At 43.3% G+C, this 23858-nt stretch overlaps 1 protein-coding gene across 1 annotated transcript in view; it reads left to right on the top strand.

The window, feature by feature from the left end:
- siae (sialic acid acetylesterase) overlaps positions 1-23858 on the top strand; it is a 134066-nt gene extending 110208 nt beyond the window's left edge. The window contains exons 8-10 of the mRNA XM_060846842.1: positions 13864-14018; positions 14657-14849; positions 20042-23858. Of these exons, the coding sequence (XP_060702825.1) occupies positions 13864-14018; positions 14657-14849; positions 20042-20281 (588 nt within the window). The 3' untranslated portion in view covers positions 20282-23858. The remainder of the gene's footprint in view (positions 1-13863; positions 14019-14656; positions 14850-20041) is intronic.

Here is a 23858-nt window from a genome sequence, read left to right as displayed (position 1 = left end):
GTTCTAACTCAAATTTCTCCAATTGTCTGTTATTTTTTTCCCTGATTATGGTTTCTAAAATAATAATCATCACTGAGTGACCTGTAGTTACTGTGAATGTTTCTACATCCTTTCTTGAATAAAATGCCACATTTGGCATATTCTCATCCTCTGGCACCTCTCCTGTAAGTTAGGGAGGTTGGAAGATTCTGCTCTCTCCATCTTCACTCCCTTCAGCAGCCAATGGGGCAGGCAGTTCATTGTAGCTGCAAAATGGTGTGCCGATTTTTGTACTCCACATTGTGCAAGTGTCTTTCCAGCAACCAGGATGTGAGATAACCGTGGGAGTCAGTGATTTATAGTGGATATTGGTGGCTAGCAGAAATGAAAACAGAGATGTCAAGCAAAGGAAGGGCCAAGTCAGAGTCAGTGAAGGTGAGAGCAGGGTGGAAATTTGAAGTGAAATAGCGAAAGGAGTAAAATAGATTGAATGAAGACTTCACCTGGAAGGTGTGCCTGGGCCTTGAATAGTGAGGAAGAAGAAAGTAAACAGGCAGGAGTTACACCTTCTGAGGTTGCATGGGAAAGTGCCGTGGAAGTGTGGGGACATTTTCTGAGTGAAGGACGAGTGCATCAAACAATTCTGGAAGGAACTATCCGTGTGGAAGGCTGATGAGGAAGGGGACGGGAATATCCATGGGACATGGAACAGTACAGCACAGTACAGGCCCTTTGATTCTCTGTTGTACTGGCCTTCTATCCTTCTAAGATCAGACTAGCGTGTATGCCCTTCATCGTACTAACTTCCGTGTGCCTGATGGTGGTGTCCTGCTAGAGCTGGCAGAAATGGGGGCTCATGATTCCTTTAAATCTGGATGCTGGTGGGACGGTAGATGAGGACAACAGGGTCCGTATTGCTGTTGTGGGAGGGAGGACAGAGGGTGAGGGCCAAAGTATGAGAGGTGGGTCAGACACAATTGAAGGCCCTTTCTACCACAGTGTTGGGAAATCCACAGTTGAGGAAGAAAGGAGGCCTCCTTGTTGAAGTTAACATCATTGGAAGAGGTGTGATGGAGATAGAGGAGCTGGGAAAATGGAGTAGAGTCTTTACAGCAAGCAAGCTGTGAGGTATCTGTGGGAGTCAGTGGATTTGTAGTGGATATTGGTGGCTAGCCAGAAATAGAAACAGAGATGCCGAGGAAAGGAAGGGACGAGTCAGAGTCAGTGAAGGTGACACAAGGTGGATATTTGAAGTGAAATAGATAAACTTTCCCAATTCCAAACAAGAGGGAAGCAGTACAGATGTTGTCATCGATGTATTGGAGAAAGAATTGTGGATGGGGGTGGAGTGGGACTGGAATAAGGAATGTTTATATCTAAAATATGTCTTCCTTAAAGATCACCCATTGTTCCGTTATTATTTTTTCTGTCAGTCCTAGGTTCTGTTTAACTTGGTTATATGCCTTCTTCCTGTGCTGAAAGAAAATTTGGCATGTCCACAATGACTTCTACCAATTTTCATAGTTGGACCAGAGAAAGCATCCTGTGCAGATGCATCACAGCTTGGTATAGCAGTTGCTTTGCCCAAGACTGCAAGAAATGATAGAGAATTGTGAATGTAGCCCAGTCCACCATGCACATGAGCCTCCCATCCATTGACTCCACCTATACGTCCTGCTGCCTCAGGAAAGCAAACAAAATAATCAAAGACCCACCCATCCTAGTTGTAATCTCTTCCATTTCTTCCGTCCGGCATAAGATTCAAAGTTTGAAAACATGTATCAACAGATTCAAGAATAATTTTTTAAATCACAGTTATCAATTATTTGAAGAGACCGCTCATATATTCAGTCTCTCGGAAGACTTCGCGACGGCTGGTGGGTAAGTTTGGTCGTTTATTTAATAGTTAAAAATTTAAAGTTTTCCTTTAAAAAAAAGCGGTAGCAGACCCGGAAGGCGCGCTAGGTTACCTGGGTAAGGTTTTTTTTCTCTCTCCCCTTATTTAAACGCGTAGGCAGTGCAGAGAGGGCAATGTTCCTCTTGCAACATGTATGAGGTGAGGGAAGCCATTAGCCTCCCTGCTGAGTACACTTGCAAGAAGTGCACCCATCTCCAGCTCCTCCAAACCCGTGTTAGGGAACTGGAGCTGGAGTTGGATGAACTGCGGATCATTCGGGAGGCAGAGGAGGTCATAGATCGGAGCTATAGGCAAGTAGTTACTCCGAAAGTTCAAGATAGATGGGTGACAGTGAGGGGGAGTGGGAGGAGGAAGACAGTGCAGGGACCCCCTGCGGTCATTCCCCTCAAGAACAAGTATACCGTTTTGGATACTTGTGGGGGGGATGACTTACCAGGGGTAAGCAACGAGGTTCAGGCCTCTGGCACGGAGCCTGGCCCCGTTGCTCAGAAGGGTAGGGTGGAGAAAGGTAGAGCAATTGTTCTTGGGGACTCGATAGTGAGGGGTACAGACAGACGGTTTTGTGGGGGCGACAGGGACTCACGTTTGGTATGTTGCCTCCCAGGTGCAAGGGTACGTGATGTCGCTGATCGTGTTTTCCGGGTCCTTAAGGGGGAGGGGGAGCAGCCCCAGATCGTGGTCCACGTTGGCACCAACGATATAGGTAGGAAGAAGGGTGAGGATGTAAGGCAGGCTTTCAGGGAGCTAGGTTGGAAGCTCAGAGTTAGAACAAACAGAGTTGTAGTCTCTGGTTTGTTACCCGTGCCACGTGATAGAGAGTCGAGGAACAGGGAGAGAGAGCAGTTAAATGCGTGGCTACAGGGATGGTGCAGGAGGGAGGGATTCCGGTTTCTGGATAACTGGGGTCCTTTCTGGGGAAGGTGGGACCTCTATAAAAAGGATGGTCTACACTTGAACCTGAGGGGCACCAGTATCCTTGGGGGGAGGTTTGCTAGTGCTCTTTGGGAGGGTTTAAACTAACTCCGCGGGGGCATGGGAACCAGGACTGTAGCTTTAGGGTACAGGACCTTGAGTGTAGGGAGGTTAGGAATAATGCAGTGATCTCTAAGGAGGGTGCCTGTAACCAGAAAGGTGGATTGAAGTGTGTATACTTCAATGCCAGAAGTATAAGGAATAAGGTAGGTGAACTTGCAGCGTGGGTTGGTACCTGGGACTTCGATGTTGTGGCCATTACAGAGACGTGGGTAGAACAGGGACAAGAATGGCTGTTGCACGTTCCAGGGTTCAAATGTTTTAGTAGGATCAGACATGGGGGTAAAAAAGGGGGAGGCGTGGCATTACTTGTCAAAGACAGTATCACAGCAGTGGAATGGACGATGGAAGAGGACTTGCCATCTGAGGTAGTTTGGGCTGAGGTTAGAAATAGGAAAGGTGAGGTCACCCTGTTAGGTGTTTTCTACAGGCCTCCTAATAGTCCTAGAGAAGTAGAGGATAATATTGCGAGGATGATTCAGGAAAAGAGTGAAGGTAGCAGGGTGGTTGTTATGGGGGACTTTAACTTCCCAGATATTGACTGGGAGAGCTATAGCTCGAGTTCATTAGATGGGTCGGTGTTTGTCCAATGTGTGCAGGAGGGTTTCCTGACACAATATGTCGACAGGCCAACGAGAGGGGAGGCTATATTGGATTTGGTTCTAGGTAATGAATCAGGCCAGGTGTTAGACTTGGAGGTAGGTGAGCACTTCGGGGACAGTGACCACAATTCGGTGACTTTTACTTTAGTGATGGAGAGGGATAATCGTGTGCCGCAGGGCAAGAGCTATAGCTGGGGGCAGGGAAATTATGATGCAGTGAGGCATGACTTAGGATGTGTGGATTGGAAAAACAGGCTTCAAGGGAAGAACACTAATGAGATGTGGGGAGTGTTCAAGGAGCAGCTACTGCGTGTCCTCGATAGGTATGTACCAGTCAGGCATGGTGTAAAGGGCCTTGTGAGGCAGCCGTGGTTTAGTAAGGAATTGGAGTCCCTTGTGAAAGGGAAGAAGGCGGCATATGTAAAGATGAGGCGTGAAGGTTCAGTAGGGGCGATTGAGTGTTATAAGGTAGCCAGGAAGGAGCTAAAGAGGGAGCTAAGAGAAGCGAGAAGGGGACATGAAAAGTCTTTAGCTGGTAGGATTAGGGAAAACCCAAAGGCTTTCTATAGATATGTCAAGAATAAAAGGATGACTAGGGTAGGTATCGGTCCAGTCAAGGATAGTAGTGGGAAGTTGTGTGTGGAGGCGGAGGAGATTGGAGAGACATTAAATCAGTACTTTTCCTCAGTATTCACTCAGGAACAGGACACTGTTGCTGATGTGAATATGGAATCACAAATAATTAGAATGGATGCCCTGGAAATATGCAGGGAAGAGGTTTTGGGAATATTGGAAAGGATGAATATAGATAAGTCTCCTGGGCCTGATGGCATTTACCCCAGGATCCTATGGGAAGCTAGGGAGGAGATAGCAGAGCCATTGGCCTGGATTTTTATGTCGTCGTTGTCAACAGGAATAGTACCAGAGGACTGGAGGATAGCGAATGTGGTCCCATTGTTCAAGAAAGGGAGTAGGGATAGCCCTAGCAACTATAGGCCAGTGAGTCTGACTTCAGTGGTGGGCAAAGTCTTAGAGAGAATGGTAAGGGATAAGATTTATGAACATCTGGGTAGGAATAACGTGATCAGGGATAGCCAGCATGGTTTTGTGAAGGGCAGGTCGTGCCTCACAAACCTTATTGAGTTCTTTGAGAAGGTGACCAAGGAAGTGGATGAGGGTAAAGCAGTAGATGTTGTGTATATGGATTTTAGTAAGGCGTTCGATAAGGTTCCCCATGGTAGGCTAATGCTAAAACTTCGGAGGTATGGCATTGAGGATACATTAGAGGTTTGGATTAGGAATTGGCTGGCTGGAAGGAGACAGAGGGTAGTAGTTGATGGATTATGTTCATCTTGGAGCGCAGTTACTAGCGGTGTACCACAAGGATCTGTTTTGGGACCATTGCTTTTTGTTATCTTTATAAATGATCTAGAGGAAGGACTTGAAAGCTGGGTAAGCAAGTTTGCGGATGACACAAAAGTCGGTGGAGTTGTGGATAGTGAGGAAGGAAGTGGTAGGTTACAGCGGGATATAGATAAGTTGCAGAGCTGGGCGGAAATGTGGCAAATGGAATTCAATGTAGCTAAGTGCGAAGTCGTTCACTTTGGTAGGAATAACAAGATGATGGATTACTGGGCTAATGGTAGGCTACTTGGTAGTGTGGATGAGCAGAGGGATCTTGGTGTCCATGTACACAGATCTCTGAAAGTTGCCACCCAGGTAAATAGTGCTGTGAGGAAGGCATATGGTGTACTGGGCTTTATTGGCAGAGGAATTGAGTTCCGGAGTCCTGAGGTCATGTTGCAGTTGTATAAGACTCTGGTGCGGCCTCATCTGGAGTATTGTGTGCAGTTTTGGTCGCCATACTATAGGAAGGATGTGGAAGCTTTAGAACGAGTGCAGAGGAGGTTTACCAGGATGTTGCCTGGAATGGTAGGAAAATCTTATGAGGAAAGGCTGAGGCACTTGGGGCTGTTCTCATTGGAGAAGAGAAGGTTTAGGGGAGATCTGATAGAAGTGTATAAGATGATTAGGGGTTTAGATAGGGTAGATACTAAGAACCTTTTACCGCTAATGGAGTCAGGTGTTACTAGGGGACATAGCTTTAAATTAAGGGGTGGTAGGTATAGGACAGATGTTAGGGGTAGATTCTTCACACAGCGGGTTGTGAGTTCATGGAACGCCCTGCCCGTATCAGTGGTGAACTCTCCTTCTTTATGGTCATTTAAGCGGGCACTGGATAGGCATTTGGAAGTTATTGGGCTAGTATAGGTTAGGTAGGATTCGGTCGGCGCAACATCGAGGGCCGAAGGGCCTGTACTGCGCTGTATCCTTCTATGTTCTATGTTCTATATTAAAGTTAATCTCTCTCTGCACCTTCTCTGTGGCTATAGCCTATATTCTGCATTCTATTCCCTAATGTACTTATGTATGGTATGATTTGCCTAGATAACACGTAAAACAAGACTTTTCAATGTATATCAGTGCATGAAAAAAATAAAATCTAGATATTCTCATTTATATTAATCCTTGCTTTTGTCTATTATTAATCTAAACCTTATGATACAGTGATCATGCTTATCCAAGTGTTTTCCCACAGGCATCTGGTACTTATGGCTCACCTTATTTCCCAGTACCAGATAGGCAATGACTCCTTCATAGCTGAACTAGAACAAACTAGTTGAAGAAGTTCTCCTAAACATTTTTCAGAAATTCTTATTCCTTCCTATCTATCCTTTACCATTATCCATATTGATATGCAGATAATTAAAGTTCCCAAAATCACCACTTTCAAATTCACATCTCACTGCTCCCTCTGCAGATTTTGTGCTTCTCTCTCTCATTATTTGGAGGACTACAGAATGTTCTAAGTCAATGATAATTACGTTTTTTTGCTTCTCAGCTCTAACTAAATGGATTCTGTCCTTGCCCCCTCAAGGGCATCCTCTTTCCAACAATCTTTCTCAATCTGTACTACTCTGTTTTTCTTTCCCTAACTTTTCTGCATTTTTAAGGAACTGTCTCAAATGTATATTTTTGACTGCCTTTATGTCTTATTCAACATATATATGAAGTTCAATGTGTTCCATGATTATTGTTACCTTCGTTACATGCTTCTTTTCATTCTCCGCCATGTCTGTGTGGGTTTCCGCTGGGTGCTCCAGATTCCTCTGACAGTCCAGAATGTGCAGTTTAGGTGGATTGGTCATGATAAATTGCTCATAATATCTAGGGATGTGCAGGCTAAGTGGATTATCCAGGGGAAATGCAGGGGTAAGATATGGCTATGGGTCTGGGTGGGATGCTCTTCAGAAGGTCTGTGTGGATTCAATGGGCCGTATGGGCAGTAGGAATTCTTTGATTCTATGCCACTCAGATACTGAAGCAGTCCATTTCCAAATGCAACAAGATCTGGACAGAATCCGGCACGGGCTGTTAAGTAACAGGTGCCATTCATGCCACATAAATCCAGGCGTGAAAAGTGAGGTCTGCAGATGCTGGAGGTCAGAGCTGAAAATGTGTTGCTGGTTAAAGCACAGCAGGTTAGGCAGCATCCAAGGAACAGGAAATTCGACGTTTCGGGCCAGAGCCCTTCATCAGGAGGCTCTGGCCCGAAACATCGAATTTCCTGTTCCTTGGATGCTGTCTAACCTGCTGTGCTTTAACCAGCAACACATTTTCAACATAAATCCCGGCAGTGAACATCACCAAAGACAATCTAAACCACCACTCCTTGACATTCAATGTTGTTAACATCACTGAATCCCTCACTATCCACATCCTTGGGGTTACCATTGACCAGAAACTCAACTGGACTCACTGTGGCTTACAAGAGCAGATCAGAAGCTGGGAATACTGGGATTAACTCACCTTGTGATTCCCCAAAGCCTCTCCAATATTTGCAAGTCACAGGTTGGAGTGTGATGGATAAGTGCCTGAATGGCTGCACCTCCAATAAATGTCAATTATCCAGGACAAAGCAGTCCATTTGACTGGCACCACATCCATAAACTCCCACTACCTGCATCACTCAAGCTCGGTACCAATAGTGTTTACTATCTACAAGATGCACTGCAGAAATTCACCAAAGATCCTCACCTCCCAAACCCAAGACTACTATTAGGAGAAAGTGAGGACTGCAGATGCTGGAGATCAGAGCTGAAAATGTGTTGCTGGAAAAGCGCAACAGGTCAGACAGCATCCAAGGAGCAGGAGAATCGACGTTTTGGGCATGAGCCCTTCTTCAGGATTCCTAAAGAAGCCAAAACTACTATTATCAAGAAGGACAAGGGCTGCAGATACATGGGCACACCACCTGCAAGATCCAAGCCACTCGCCATCCTGATTTAGAAATATATCGCCGTTCTTTCACTGTCACTGGGTCAGAATTTTTTAATTCCCTTTCCGACAGCATTGTGGGTCAACACTTTTGTGATGGACTGCAGCATTTCAAGAAGGCAGCTCACTACCACCTTCCCAAGGGCAGCTAGAAATGGGCATAAATGCTGGCCAGCCAATTCACTCAATCCCATGAATGAATGAAAAAAAAACTCCTATTAAGCCATTTCCCTTTATTGATGTCACTGTTTAACTGGCTTGTTAAAAATACATTCAGGTAAGAACCTTTTGTTTTTAAACCATTATTCCCATTCGATTCTTATTTGCTTACTACTATTGTAGTCAAACTCCTTCATTCTCTGAATGTTTCTATCCAAATTGCTACAACAATGCCTTAACTTGTCTCTATATATTTTGAACTTTCCCTTCAGTTGAACCCTTTGCCCCCTGAGAAGTTTAATTGCCTATCCACAGCTTTGATTATATGATTTGCCTGGATGCTGATCCAAGACTAGTTAAAGGAAAGCCCATCATAACAGAACACCTCTCCATTTCCTCATCACTTTCTCCCACATGACTCTTTGAGCCACATATTTAATTCTTTAACATGAACAATAATTGGTGCATTGTTCAGGTAGTACAATGACAAGATTTGTTTTTTTGTCACGTGTACCTAAGTACAGTGAAAAGCTTATGTTTGCGAACAGTACAGGCAGATCATGGCAAGCAAGGACATATGATTGTAAGATCATAAGACATAGATAGGAGTGGAAGTAAGGCCTTTTGTCCCATCGAGTCCAATCCACCATTGAATCATGGCTGATGGGTGTTTCGATTCCACTTAGATCATAGGGTGAAAATAACTTGGACAGAGTGAAGTATACAAGTTACACCGCAGATGGGCCAATGGGCTGAGAAGTGGCAGATGGAGTTTAATTCAGATAAAAGCAAGGTGCTGCATTTTGGGAAAGCAAATCTTAGCAGGATATATACACTTAATGGTAAGGTCCTAGCGAGTGTTGCTGAACAAAAAGACCTTGGAGTGCAGGTCCATTGCTCCTTGAAAGTGGAGTCACAGGTAGATAGGATAGTGAAGAAGATGTTTGGTATGCTTTCCTTTATTGGTCAGAGTATTGAGTACAGGAGAAAGTGAGGACTGTAGATGCTGGAGTACCAGAGTTGAAAACTGTGGTGCTGGAAAAACACAGGGCAGGCAGCATCCGAGGAGCGGGAGAATTGACGTTTCAGGCATAAGCCCTTCTTCAGGAATGAGGCTGGTGTGCCAAACGGGCTGAGATAAAAGGTAGGGGGGAGGGAATTTGGGGGACAGGTGCTAGGAATACGATAGGTGGAAGGAGGTGAGGGTGAAGGTGATAGGCCGGAGAGGGGGTGGGGACGGAGAGGTCAGGAAGAAGATTGCAGGTCAAGAGGGCAGTGCTGAATCCGAGGGTTGGGACTGCAATAAGGTGGGGGGAGGGGACATGAGGAAGCTGGAGAAATCTACATTCATCACGTGTGGTTGGAGGGTTCCTAGGCGGAAGATGAGGTGCTCTTCCTCCAGGAGTCGTGTGGCCAGGATCTGGCAATGGGGGAGGCCAAGGACCTGCATGTCATTGGCGGAATGGGCGGGAGAGTTAAAGTGTTCAGCCACCGGGTGGTTGGGTTGGTTGGTGCGAGTGTCTCAGAGGTATTCCCTCAAATTTCAGGGAACACCTCTGGGACACCTGCATACAGTAATAGTTTCACTTCTTTCATGTGTAAATCATGTGTGATTTACACATGAAAGAAGTGAAACTATCACTGTATTCTAACAGATGAAAGGCTTAACAGACAATCAATTTTTCAATGTATAATTCCAGTTACATCACACTGCAAATTTTTGCTATAAATTCTGTGTTACGATGGAGCCCTCCACAATCATCTGATGAAGGAGTGTCGCTCCAAAAGCTAGTGTGCTTCCAATTAAACTGTTGGACTATAACCTGGCATTGTGTGATTTTTAACTTTATACGGTGTGTTAGCTTTTATTGGTAGAGAGTTTGAATTTTGGAGCCATGAGGTTATGAACCTGTTGGTGCGTGTGTTCAAGCTTCTGCTTCTGCCTGACTTAAAAGATTGTAGGAGTGCATTACCTGGATGGGAAGGCTCTTGGATGATGTTGGCAGCCTTACAATGGCAAAAAGAGGTGTAAATAGAGTCCATGGCTGGGAGGTTGGTTTCCATGATGGTACAGGCTGTGCACAGAACTTTCTGTAGTTTTTTACAGTCCTAGGCAAAGCAGTTGCCATACCAGGTCATCATGCACCCAGACATGCTTTCTGTGGTGCATCTGGTGAGGGTCCTTAAAGACATGCCAAATTTCCTGAGCTGCCTGAGGGAGAAGTGGCATTATTGTGCCTTCTTGATCATTGCAACTATGTGGAAATCCAGGACAGGTTGTTGGTTATTGTCACTCCTAGGAAGTTGATGCCATCAGTCCTCTCAACCTCCACTCTGTTGATGTAGATGGGGGTGTGTTCTCTTTTCTTTCTGAAGTCATTGATCAGTTCATTTGTTTTGCTGACATTAAGAGAGTGGTTGTTATCCCAGAATATAGAATGTAGAACTTAATAGCACAGGAACAGGCCCTTAGGCCCATGATGTTTTGCTGAACATGACGCCAAATTAAACTAATCCCTTCTGCCTTGTTTTGGATCCCTCCATTCCTTGCACATTCATGTGCTTATCTCAAAGCCCCTTAAACATCTCTATTGTTTCTTCCCCCACCACCACCCTGGCAGCACATTTCAGACTCGCACCACTCTGTATAAAAAAAACCTGCCCTCACATCTCCTTTGAACTTTCCCCTCTCACCTTAAATGCATGCCCCGTTGTCATAGACATTTCAACTCTGAGAAGAAGGATTCTGACATTTATCAAGTCTTCCCTCAGCCTCCGCTGCTGCAGCCTCACTAACCTCTCCTAATTGATCATATCCTGTAAGCCAGACAGCATCCTCCCCAAAGCTCTTCTGCACTCTCCCCAAAGCTTTCACATCCTTCCTGTCATGTGGTGCCCAGAATCGCCTGTAATACTTTAAGTGTGGCCTAGCCAAAGTCTTATAAAGCTGCAACATAACATATTGACTCTTTACTCAATTCCCCGACCAATAAAGGCAAGCCTGCCTTCTTTACCACCCACCTACTTTTGTGGCCACTTTCAAGTAGCTATGAACTTGAACCCCAAGTTTCTTCTGTACGTCAATGCTGCTCAGGATCTGGCCATTAACTGTCTACTTTTTCTGAGTTAAAAATCACACAACATCAGGTTATAGGCCAACAGATATATTTGGAGACACTAGCTGTCAAAGTGCTGCTTCTTGAAGCACACCAATTCTGAATCCACACGACCAAGTCACTGTGGGATCACATGCATCTTAATCCTCTGGATGAGCCGACCATGAGGGACCTTGTCATAGGCCTTATTAAAGTCCATGTAGACAACATCCATTGCTCAACCCTCATTGATCACTTCTGTCACCTCCTTGAAAAATTCAGTCAATTTAGTAAGACATGGCATGCCCTGAACAAAGCCTTGCTGACTGTTTCCCATTAGGCCACACTTTTCCAAATGCATGTGAATCCTATCTCTAAGAATTCTCTCTAATAGTTTCCCAACCACTGATGTGAGACTCACCAGTCTGTAGTTTGGGATTATCCCTATTTGCCTTCTGGAACAGATGAACAACATTAGCCAGTCTTCTGGCTCCTCTCCAGTAGCTGGCAAGGATACAACGATCTTGGTTAAAGCCTCAACAATCTCCTCTCTTGCCTCCCTCAATAACCCGGAGTAGATACCATCAGATCTTGGGGCTTATCTACCTACTATTCTTCAAGATATCCAACACCACTACTTTTTTGATCTCAAAATGTCTTGGTAATCCACTGTTTATTGTCCTTCACTAATTTAGAACAAAGCACTCCAGAAACAAATTTCAATCTTAGATCTACCTAAAGTTTGAATCTTTTATAATGATCTGTTATTGTGTTGTCAAATCTCCCACTCTCAATTCTATCCCTTCCCTCCCACTTCACAATAGCAACCCTAATCCCTGTACTTGCCCTTCTGCACCTTACCTGCCCATGTCACTGCATTCCTACATGTTCAACCCACTTGCCCATCCAAGCACTCCCTCCTTTTATACTATCACAGAGCTACCATTACAAAAGTGTAGTGTTCCCTGTCTGATACTGTAGCGTCCACAGTGCAGCTACTCAAACAGTGACCCTCTCCCAGACCCATACTCTCCCTACCTGGTACATCAACATACAGACTAGCCACCAAAGAATTCACTCCACCCAAAAATTCCTGAACACCATTAAAGACACCAAGATATAAGAGGATAAAATAATGGTCTCCTTTGACATTACAGTTCTTTTCACATTAATTAACATTGACCTGACCAAAGAAACACTGGCATCACTTATGAGGAAAACCAGGACCACAAACACCAGACAGCACCAACTTCATCAGCAAAGACAACATCCTCAAGCTAGTGGACCTCTGCCTCACCATCCACTTCACATTCAATAACAAAACCTACAAACAAGTCAATGGAACACCCATGGCATCACCAATATCAGAGCTCATAGCAGATGCAGTAATACAGAGAATTGAATAAGCTGCCCTCCCATCTACCCAACCCAAACTTTGGGTCCACTACATAGATGACACCTTTGTCATCACAAAATGGAACAAATTAGAGGAAACACAACACCATCAACAATATCCTGACAGGCATAAAATTCACAAAAGAGGAGGAGAATGACAGCCAGACTCCCATTCCTAAATGTGACAGTTGAATGTACAGTTAACAGAGAGCTTTAAACCAGTGTCTACAGAAAAGCAACAAACACAGACCAAATACTTAACTTCAGAAGCAATCATCCCAACACCCACAGAGTTGCATCAAGACATTACTTCAACAAGCTACATCACACTGCAGCACCCAAGAGCTACAAAAAGCAGAAGAAAAATATCTGTACAACGTTTTCAAGAAACCCAACAAACAGACACAACGCAACCAAAACTATAGCCACATTACATTACATCATAGACATTATCAGATATAACTTCCAGATCCCTTGGCATCATAGTAGCCCACAAATCTACCAACACACTTAAACAGCCATTAATTAACCTAAAGGTTCCATTAGATACTACCAGCAAATCTAATGTTATTGACAAGATACTAAACAAGAACTGTAAAAAACACTACATCCGAAAAACAAGCAGGAAACTTTCCATCAGGATACATGAATGCCAACTGGCCACCAAAAGACACGACCCATGCTTACTAGTTTCCATACATACAGAGAAAGAAAGGCACCACTTTTGACTGGGACAACACCCACAGGTGAAACAAAGACACGCACAAGAATTCTTAGATGCATGGCATTCTAACCAGAATTCCATCAATAAACACATTGATTTAGAATCCATCTAACGTCCCCTGAAGGAAAAGGAAGAACCGGAAATGACATCGCCCACCTTAAAAAGCCAAGACCTATAAAATAGATAGGAAGCAAATCAACACTTCACCAGAGACTCTCTCTGATCATGTGTGAAAAACGTCTGAAAACAGCCTTCAAGTTCAGCGAGCTAATTTACGTATCATCAACCTGAGCTACAAGTCTTCTCAAAAATTGCTAGTGGAGCACACTCTCTGGCCTGACCCTCCAATGGCACAATGCTCTCTCGGAAATAAAAACAATGCGCAGGAAAAACTGAGCAAGTCTGGCAGTAACTGAGGAGAGACGAAACAGTGTTAACATTTTCAGTTTAATATGACTTTTCTTCAGAACGTGCTCAGTACTGTCCTTCTGATAAGTTAGCACTCACTCAGTACTGTCCTCCAACAGCATACTGCCATTCCCTAGTATTGCCCAACTACTTTAATTTCTATTTATCAGTTATGGTTCATAATTAATTATTCTGTAATTATTATTCCTGTAGCTGTCCACATACCACCATGCTGTCCCAGATGATTCTTTCCCATGGATACGTTGGCATCAAACTGCTGATTTTGGTTATGCTCCAAACCCAAAGATGAAGAGAACATTCATGGCAGTCGCAATGGACCTGGGTGATGAGAAATCACCTTATGGCACGTAGGTACCAATGTTTAAAGATGTCGAGATAAAGATTCGTAAAATCAATCACACATTTGCATTCAAAGCCAGCTGTGAACAGTGGGCTGTAAATACTCTGAATATGGATCTTGCTTTTGCAAATGACAGGAGCAGAGGTTGGTGGGGATAAAACTATGTGGGAGTAATGGATGACGGCTGCAGACAAAGTGGAAAGTTTACCTGAACAGAGGGACGTAACATTAAGGGCCTTGCAAATGATAATGGTTACATAGCAGTCCGTCCTAAGAAAAAAATGTTGCTTTCACATAATGTACTGTCTTCAAAATTTTTAAGCGTATTTCATGATCAAACTTTTGAAAAAATACTTGTTAGTTATGCAAATGCATCGGCAATTTGTGCACAGCAAGTTTCCACTAAATGCAAATGAATCAGTGATAATGGAGTTTGCCAGGAGCCCAAGAGAACTTCTATCCATTCCTTTGAAGAGTGTTATGGAATCTTGCAGCTTGACTCCTCATTTGAACAATGTTGCACATAATAGTGCATTACTTAATTACTTGCTAACAAGTCTTGAGTGAGAGTGGAATCCACCACCTCTTAACTGTGTAGAATCTCAGCTGTGCCAAGTGTGCAAGTAAACATTTACTATATTTCAGCATTCATCCTCGATACAAACAAGATGTCGCATATAGATTGTACCTTGGTGCTCGAGCAGAGGCTTATGGAGAAACAGCAGTCGTTTTCCAGGGCCCATTTCCTAAGGATGTCCAGCTCAAGAACAGCACAGTATTGACCATCATCTACATGCAGGAGCTGACAGTGCTGGAGCTCAGTCGTGATATATTTGAGGTATGGCACAGTTACACCTGAACTGGAGCAGTTGATAGATTCCGCCCACAATTTTCAACTCACCCTCAAATTCACTTGCTGAAAATGTGTTGCTGGAAAAGCACAGCAGGTCAGGCAGCATCCAAAGAGCAGGAGAATCGACGTTTCGGGCCCGAAATGTCGATTCTTCTGCTTCTTGGATGCTGCCTGACCTGCTGCGCTTTTCCAGCAACACATTTTCCGCTCTGCTCTCCAGCATCCGCAGTCCTCACTTTCTCCTCAAATTCACTTGGTCCATCTAGGACACTCCTTCCCTTTTCTTGACCTCTCAATTCCCGTCTCCGGCAATAGTCTCCAGACAGACATTTACTATAAAACCATTAACTCCCATTGCTACACCTCCTTCCACCCTCTCGCTTGCAAGAACTCCATTCCTTTCTCCCAATTATTCCACCTCCACTTCGGAAAAGGAGACATTCCACTTCCACTCATCCCAGATGTCCACCTCTTTGGAACAACATGCCTTTCCCCCCCTCTGTCATGTAGACAGCCCTCCACTGCACCTCTTCCATTGTCTGCTGCATTGCTCTAAAACCGCCCTCCCAAATGCAAATAGACAGGGTCCCCCTTTTTCTCTCTGCCCACCCCACCAGTTTTCGCATCCAGTATCTCATCCTTAAACACTTGTGCCGATTTCAATTTGACTCCACCACCAAAAATATCTTCCCATCTCCACCCCTCTCTGCCTTCTGCAAGGACTGTTCCCTCCGCCAATTCTTGGTTCGCACCAATCTCCCCACCAATTTACTGCTATCTCCACCCCGAACCCTCAGTCAAAAGATGCAAAACCTGCTGGGCATACCATCCCCCCCCCTCAATCTCCATCCAAGTAAGACAGAGGTTCACCTGCCTTTCCTCCGACCTTGTTTATTGTATCCAGTGCTCCCGATGTTCTCTTCTTTACATTAGAGAGACCAAACATAAACTCAGGCCATATTTAGCCGAGCATCTCAGTTGCGCCCACAGAGGCCGATCGGTCCTCCCATCGGTGCTGTCTCTCTCATCTTGAATTGGAAAGATTAATCGATCTTGCTTCAAATTTCCACCCTGCCCTCTTTTGCACCTAGTCCATCTCTGACTCCTCCCTTCTGGTCCTCTGTTTCAATTTCTGAGAATAAGCTGGTCACCAATATCCACTATAAATCCACTGAATCCCACAGTTACCTTGGGTGTACATTCTCACCCTGCTTCCTGTAAAGACTCTGTTCCATTCTCCCACTTCCTTCATCTCTGTCACATCTGTTCCGGTGATGCTAACTTCAACAAGGGAGCCTCCGAAAGGTCCACCTTCGTCAAGCAGAGATTCCCCAGCACTGTCGTTGACAGGGTTCAACCAATTTCCCACACTTTGGCCCTCATTGCCCCTCTTTTCTCCCACAGCAGCAATTGGATTCCCCTTGTCCTTACTTACCATTCAAGCAGCATCCATATCCAAAGGATCATTAGCCACCATTTCTGCCACCTTCAGAGAGATGCCACTGCCAGACACGTGTTCACTTCCCTTCCCGTCTTCTCCTCTCGCAGGGACCTTTCCCACTGAGACACTCTGCTTTCACTCCTTACACCTCCCCACGATCCCACAGTATCTTCTCTTGCAACTGCAGAAGTTGTAACACTTGTCCATTTACTTCCTCCATTAGTATAAGTGAGACTGCAGATACTGGAGGATCCTGCTCTTCTGATGTTGCCTGACTTGCTGTGCTTTTCCAGCACCACTCTAATCTAGACTTCCTCCATTAGTATCCAAGAGCCCAAACATAGCTTCCAGGTGAAGTAGTGCTTTTCATACAATCTAGTCTACTACATTCACTTCTCACAATGTGGTCTCCTCTACATTGAGAAACGTAGCGTATACTGGGTGACCACTTCGCAGAACCTTTGTTCTACCTGCAGAAAAGACCCTGAGCTTCCAGTTACCTGGCCATAATCTCTCTCAGACTTACTGCAGTGCTCCAGTGAAGCTCTGCACAAGCTGAAAGAACATCACCTCAATTCCTGCTTGGGGATCCTTTCATCAGCTTTAGGTCTTGAACTCTCCCATGTCCTTACCCCTACTCCCACACACTAGGCCTTGTTATCGCGAAGTCTGTTATTACTCACAACCCATTGTTAGCCACTAACAGAGTTTAGATCAGAGTGGTGCTGGAAAAGCACAGTAGGTCAGGAGCAGGAAAATCTATGTTTTGGGCAAAAGCCCTTCATCAGGAACAGACCCCATTAATAGCTATTCACCCTTCAAGCCAGATCGTTATTCACTGCTTTGTCTGTCCAACTATTCTTCGCTATCTTTGGGCTCTATTCCCACTATCATTTAATCTTTACCCCCTCCTTTCACTCTGTCTTCTGCGTATAAACTGACATTTTCCTAGCTGCCATTAGTTCTGCGTTTTGGCTCACTGGACCCAAAACATTAACTCTGATTTCTCTCTACGGGTCTTTGCCAGCAATTTGCGTTTTTGATGCTGAAGGAGATAGTGTCATGACAGAAATATATTTCAACAAAAGGATAAATTGATGATGCTGGAAATCAGACATGAAAATAGAAAATGCTAGCATTTCTCAGCAGGTCAGGCAGCATTTGTGGAGTAACTGTTCATGCTTCAGGTCACGAATGACCTTTCGCTAGATCTGAAGAATGACAGGGATGAAATAGGTTTTGAGTCAGCAGAAGTATGAATGGGCAGGAAAAACAAGGGGAAGGTCTGTGATAAGGGAGTGTAATGAACAAAACATTTTGTGAAGTAAAAGCCATGTTGGTGGGTAATGGTTGTAATAAAGAAACAAGATATGTCCAGATGAGGTTGGAATGACAGAAATAACTGTCTAAATGCAACATGAGGCATTAAGAAATAAATGAAACAAGACTGAGCCAGCCAACAAGCAACATGTAGAACATGATGGAGGCAGATATTATGATTGTAAGATTATTTAACTCAGTGTTGAATCCAGAAGGCTGTACAATGCTGAATCAAGCAAGTTTGCGTTGAATCTCATTGAAGATTCAATTCACGGAAGTATTGTAATAAGTCAAGATCAGGGTGTGAGTCAAGTGAACAATTATAATGACAAATGATAGGAAGCTCCGCTAAGTGGTCTCACAATCTGTGTTGATTTCCCCTTTATAGAGGGGATCAGTGAATATACGGTGGCACAGTGGTTAGCACTGCTGCCTCACAGCGCCAGAGACCCGGGTTCAATTCCTGCCTCAGGCGACTGACTGTGTGGAGTTTGCACATTCTCTCCGTGTCTGCGTAGGTTTCCTCCGGGTTCTCCGGTTTCCTCCCACAGTCCAAAAATGTGCAGGTTAGATGAATTGGCCATGCTAAATTGCCCGTAGTGTTAGGTGAAGGGGAAAATGTAGGGGAATGGGTATGGGTGGGTTATGCTTCGGCGGGTCAGTGTGGATTTGTTGGGCCGAAGGGCCTGTTTCACACTGTAAGTAATCTAATCTAATCTAATACTAAACTGAAAAGAATACAAATAACTGGAAAGAGTGTTAGGCCTTGGCTAGTGAGATAGAGGAATTGAAAGTATTATAACCCTGTTATTGCCATTGGAAGGACATTGTTAGGTATGACTGAGGAATGGACCATGCAGTCTCGGGGAATGGTCCTTTGGAAATACTGGAAAGGGGGGCAGTGGAAGATGTGCTTTGTGACATTACACTGAAGCTGTCAAAAATGGCAGAGGATGATCAGTTGAAATCAGGCTGATGGGATGGGATGTAAGGACATAGAACAGTACAGTACAGGAACAGGCATTTCAGCCCATCATGCCTGCACCAAGCATAATACCATTCTAAACTAACCCTATTGCCTGCACGTGGTCTATATCCGTCTATTCTCTGCCAGTTTATGTATCTACCTAAAAGGACAAGAGTAACTCTGTCATGGTATTTGAAGGGATGGTAAGTTTCTTTGAGAGAAGTATATTTAATGGGCCAGGTCTTCCAATATCTGGAACAGTGAACACCTAATCTGTTAGTGCAAACAGGATCCTGCGGATGTCTTTACGTGTGCTAAGTGCCCAGGAGGTCAAAACCTCCAACAGGCTAATCTGCACAGTCCACAACTCTCCATGAGTACCTCTTACAGAGAGCTCAGGGTTGGGGACTTCAGCTAGATACACTTGACTTAACTCTAGGATTAGGGTTAACCCTCTCGAGTAACTCCATGATTAATAGTGTTACTCAACCTACCATCTCTCCCGTTCTCAATCAGATTATGATCTACTTGCCCATTCACCCGCTCATTCACACCCACTAACTAATCCAGATGCATTCTCACTCTACATACAAACACAAACACACACAACTTTGAAAACCTTCAAAATAATTAAAAACTTGTGAATGATGTTGCCCATCCCTAATTCCTTTCATTTCTTTTAGCTGGACCACTTCAGATCACAGTCATAGTCTTCCTTCCCTGGAAAAGAATCTCTGCCCTCAGATTTTCTTTGGGATGTCATTTTTGTAAAGTCAGAGCATGTCTGGTCAGTGGGGCACTGCAGGGCAATGTTGTCAATAAGGTCACATTTTGGGAAATCTGAGCATCCATTGTGAGAGAGAAACCACTATATCTTGGGATTGATTGCTTTGTACGCCCATAACCCACGGATGGAGGGGTTTCTCTGCCACAATGGATACTGGGTAAAGAACTTCCTATTCTCCAAATGTTGGTTATTTCCAAAATGTGCTGTTTTGCTTCTCTGAACAGAAACTACCTGACTTGATGAATATTTTCAGTATTTTCAGTTTTTGTTTCCCCATGGTAACTGCCCTACTCATCACAGCATTGATTTTTATTGTCAGATCAAGATCTGCAAATAAAATATTTGCTGTCCTACAAGTATCTTTTTGAAAACAAAATTACTCTAATTAGAATTGAAGTGATTCCATCCATCCACTTGATTTGCTTGTAAAAGGAGTAAGTTTCATAATTATACATGCATTGAGAGGAAGAGCTTATATTTCCACATCAGTTGTGAGGCAAAATAAATAAATCAACCATTGCGAGTATGCAGGCAGTATTCAAACCATTACCTTGTAGTTGCAGTGACTGACGTGTGGGTATATGGTTGTTGATTGACAGTTTAATGGATGTTGAGATTAATGCATAATTTATGAGAGGATATTTGCATTTTTCACTCTCTAGGTGTGTTGCTGTACAACATGGAATTTGTCTAGCTGTAAGTGGCTCTCTGTCCCCATTGTCGACCATTCTGTCAATACAATATCTTTATCTCTAAATCAGTGTCACCAGAAGGTGACTGGTATCCGTTATGCTTGGATGGAGTGGCCATGTGACCTGAAGAAGTGCCCTTTATACAGCAAAGATTCTAACTTACCTGCTCCAACATTCATGATACAACCAATCCACAATGGACCATTCTGAATGTCGCCTATCAAATCGTTGCTATAAAATAAATTTTAGGGATATTTAGACTGTTTAAAATATGACCAACTTTAGTGCCAGTCTAGATCTCCTTCCCATTGGGGTGATGCAAATCTGATATTTCATGTACTGAATTTGAAAGGTCAGTAGAAATTTTGAATCCAATGCGATCCTGTCAGACTTTAATATTAATACATTTTCTGCTTTTTCTAATGTGTGAAATAAATAATCTTAGAAGGGTACACAAGCTGGAACTATAGCATTGACTTTCCTGCATGATATGAATATTTTAAATTGAATAATAAACTTATACATGCAGTAATCTGCTCAGAGATCTAACAATATTGGGTCATTGATAAATCTATCAATAGCATGTCATGTTTGTATTTTAATTAAAAATTGAGTGAAACACTTATAGAATGTAAATTACAATCTTGGCTGTGATCAGTGAGTGTTTGCAATAATTTTAATAGGAACAATTTTAATGGGCAGTATGGTGGCTCAGTGGTTAGCACTGCTGCCTCACAGGATCAGGGACCCAGGTTCAATTCCAGCCTCGGGCGACTTTCTGTGTGGAGTTTGTGCATTCTCCCCGTGTCTGCGTGGGTTTCCTCCGGGTGCTCCAGTTTCTTCCCACAGTTCAAAGATGTGCAGGTCAGATGAATTGGTCATGCTAAATTGTCCATAGTGTTAGGTGCATTAGTCAGAGAGAAATGGGTCTGGGTGGGTTACTCTTCAGAAGGTCGGTGTGGACTTGTTGGCCGAAGGGCCTGTTTCCACACTGTAGGGAATCTAATCAAAAGCCTTAAATTATAAACTTGACAGAGTGTGACCTCACATACAGAACTCATGCTTCAAGAAGGAGTTCAAAGCAATGTCAGTTCACCAACTCATGAGTTAGCATAAGAAAGCAGTTTTAAAATCCTTTACTAATATTATCAAAGTGACAGGTTTCACATTAGAAGCTACCAGCCCAGTGTTGTAAGATCAGTTATAAAATGACCTAATGAGAAATAAAATGAAATTTTGGGCATTGTAGCTTCAACAACTTTTGGAATCCGAATTCTGATAATGCAGAGGATATGCTTAATATTACATGTGCTGAAATAGTTTGAACTTTACCTGTGTGTGTTTCCTGCATGTAGACTGGGTGGCTTGATGTACAAACTTCTTTACGGTACATCAGCATGGAAGGCACAGGAAAAATAATCAAAGTTATTCAAGAGATTATTCCTCCTTTCATTTAATTCTCAACTCCTCAGTATTGAAGCAGTATGTAACTGAATGCAGCAATGTCTGACAAACACTTGAATCTGGACTGATATTTGATAAGTGCCAGGTAAAGACTATCTATAGCCAGGAAGAATAAACTCCCCTGATATTCAACTCTGACTCCCCCTGTTGTACTTTAAAATTTCATCACCAACTTGACAGATCAACCAAATAAATACTTTGCAACAGGTCAGAGGCTAGGAATTCTGCAATAAATAATTCTCCATTCGATACAGAATTGACCCACTATCTACAACAGTCAGGAATATGATGGCACACTCTGCTTGAATGGTTGAGTGCAGCACTCAAAAAGTTTGAGTCATCTAAGACAAAGCAGTCTGTTTGACTCATCACATTACTTACTCTAAGTATGCATAAAAGGTGCATCATGGTTTCAGTGTCTGCAAGATGTACTAAGTTACCAAGGCTCCTTTGACAGCACCTTCCAAAATTGTGACCTGTCTCTCTTAGAAGCACAGGCAGCAGATGTTTTCTTGACTTCTGCAAGCCACAGACCTGGACTTGGGTCTATACTGCCGTTCCTTCACGGTCATTGAGTCAAAATCCTGAACTCCACCCTAACCACACAACGGGACAGTCTTCATCACATGGACTGCAGCCATTCAAGATGGTGACTCCGCATTTTGGCTGCAAAAGCATCATGTTCAGTTAAACTAAGTATTGGATGTTAGATGGAGATGATCGAGAAGTATGGTGCTGGAAAAGCACAGATATTTGTGGAGATATTTAGTAGTGTAGACATTTATAAAAGTTTCTTCACCCTCAAGGTGGAATCTATGAGGTATAGCCAAGAGTGCCATTGCATTCTTATTTAAATTGTACATATTATTATAAACATTTAGTTATCTAAATATGTTTTTTGAAACAAGCTTATGTTACAATGCAAAGTTCGAACACCCAGAAAAGCTCGCCTTGCCTCATAATCTGTTCAAATGTGAGTGAGTGACAGAGCAGTCCTAATTCCCACTATTTAAAGAAAAATAATAATTTATTTTCCTAATAAAACACTAAATGAAGCTATTAACAAACTGAACTCTTTCCCCTAACTGAACATAATCCTGTTAACATACTGTTCAAGTAGCACAATTTTAAACATTACATTAACTTAATCTCAAGTCCTCTTCTTTCTTTTTACAGCAAGTATGTTTTACAGGAAGAGGTACCTTTTATATAGAGTGTCTTCTAACTTTGAGCACAAGATTTTAGATGGGCAGTTAACTCTCTGGCTCTATGGCAGTTACTCTGCTGTTTGGGGGTAGTTGCTGTGTCCAATTTTCAAAATGCCCTCTCATTGTTCAAATGTTATCAAAACAATGAATTCAAACTCAATTGGGTTTTAGCATCCTGGTCATAATTTAAATTAACTGATTAAATTTGAATTGTTGTCAAAACAGCAACCAAAAACTCAGGTATCTATTTAACAGCTAATTGTTACATATAGTTCTGTTTCCAAAAGGGTGGCACGGTGGCACAGTGGTTAGCACTGCTGCCTCACAGCGCCAGGGGCCTGGGTTCAATTCCCGCCTCAGGCGACTGACTGTGTGGAGTTTGCACGTTCTCCCCGTGTCTGCGTGGGTTTCCTCCGGGTGCTCCAGTTTCCTCCCACAGTCACAAAGATGTGCGGGTCAGGTGAATTGGCCATGCTAAATTGCCCGTAGTGTTAAGTAAGGGGTAAATGTAGGGGTATGGGTGGGTGGCGCTTTGGCGGGTCGGTGTGGACTTGTTGGGCCGAAGGGCCTGTTTCCACACTGTAAGTAATCTAATCTAATATCTATTCTGGAATAGCCCATCTCCCAGCTGTTCTGCTCGGCCAGCTAAGCTGCATTTCAAATTCAAAAAAAACTCCCTCTTTTAAAGTGAACAAACCCACGTTTTTGACTTCATGACACTTACTTTGTAACAGCCCTTATAAATCATCAATTGTTTCAGATTGATGTATAGCAAAGTTCCCTCAAGGCTGGAATAACTCTATATTTATGAAGCTACCAAAAGAAAATGACTACACTTAACGATTGGGCAATAGACAGAGCTAGGATTCTAAGACATGAGGCCAAATATGGAATGACATAAGAAATTCCAAATGTTGAGAAAGAAATATAGAGGCTGACACTTCTCCCAATAGCATCAGATTATATTGTTAGTGTTAACTGCTTTAATCTGTTGATTATTAGGCTGTTCTTGTTCAAAAGAATTATACATTGCTTGTGAGTCAACTTGTTTAATTCTGACTGCTGTGTACTCTTTTAAATCAAAATTAATAAAACATGTATCTTGCATCCCAGAA

The sequence above is a fragment of the Hemiscyllium ocellatum genome, chromosome 29, assembly GCF_020745735.1.
Source record: "Hemiscyllium ocellatum isolate sHemOce1 chromosome 29, sHemOce1.pat.X.cur, whole genome shotgun sequence".
In the NCBI taxonomy this organism is placed as follows: domain Eukaryota; kingdom Metazoa; phylum Chordata; class Chondrichthyes; order Orectolobiformes; family Hemiscylliidae; genus Hemiscyllium; species Hemiscyllium ocellatum.
This window is presented reverse-complemented; position numbering and strand designations above follow the sequence as displayed.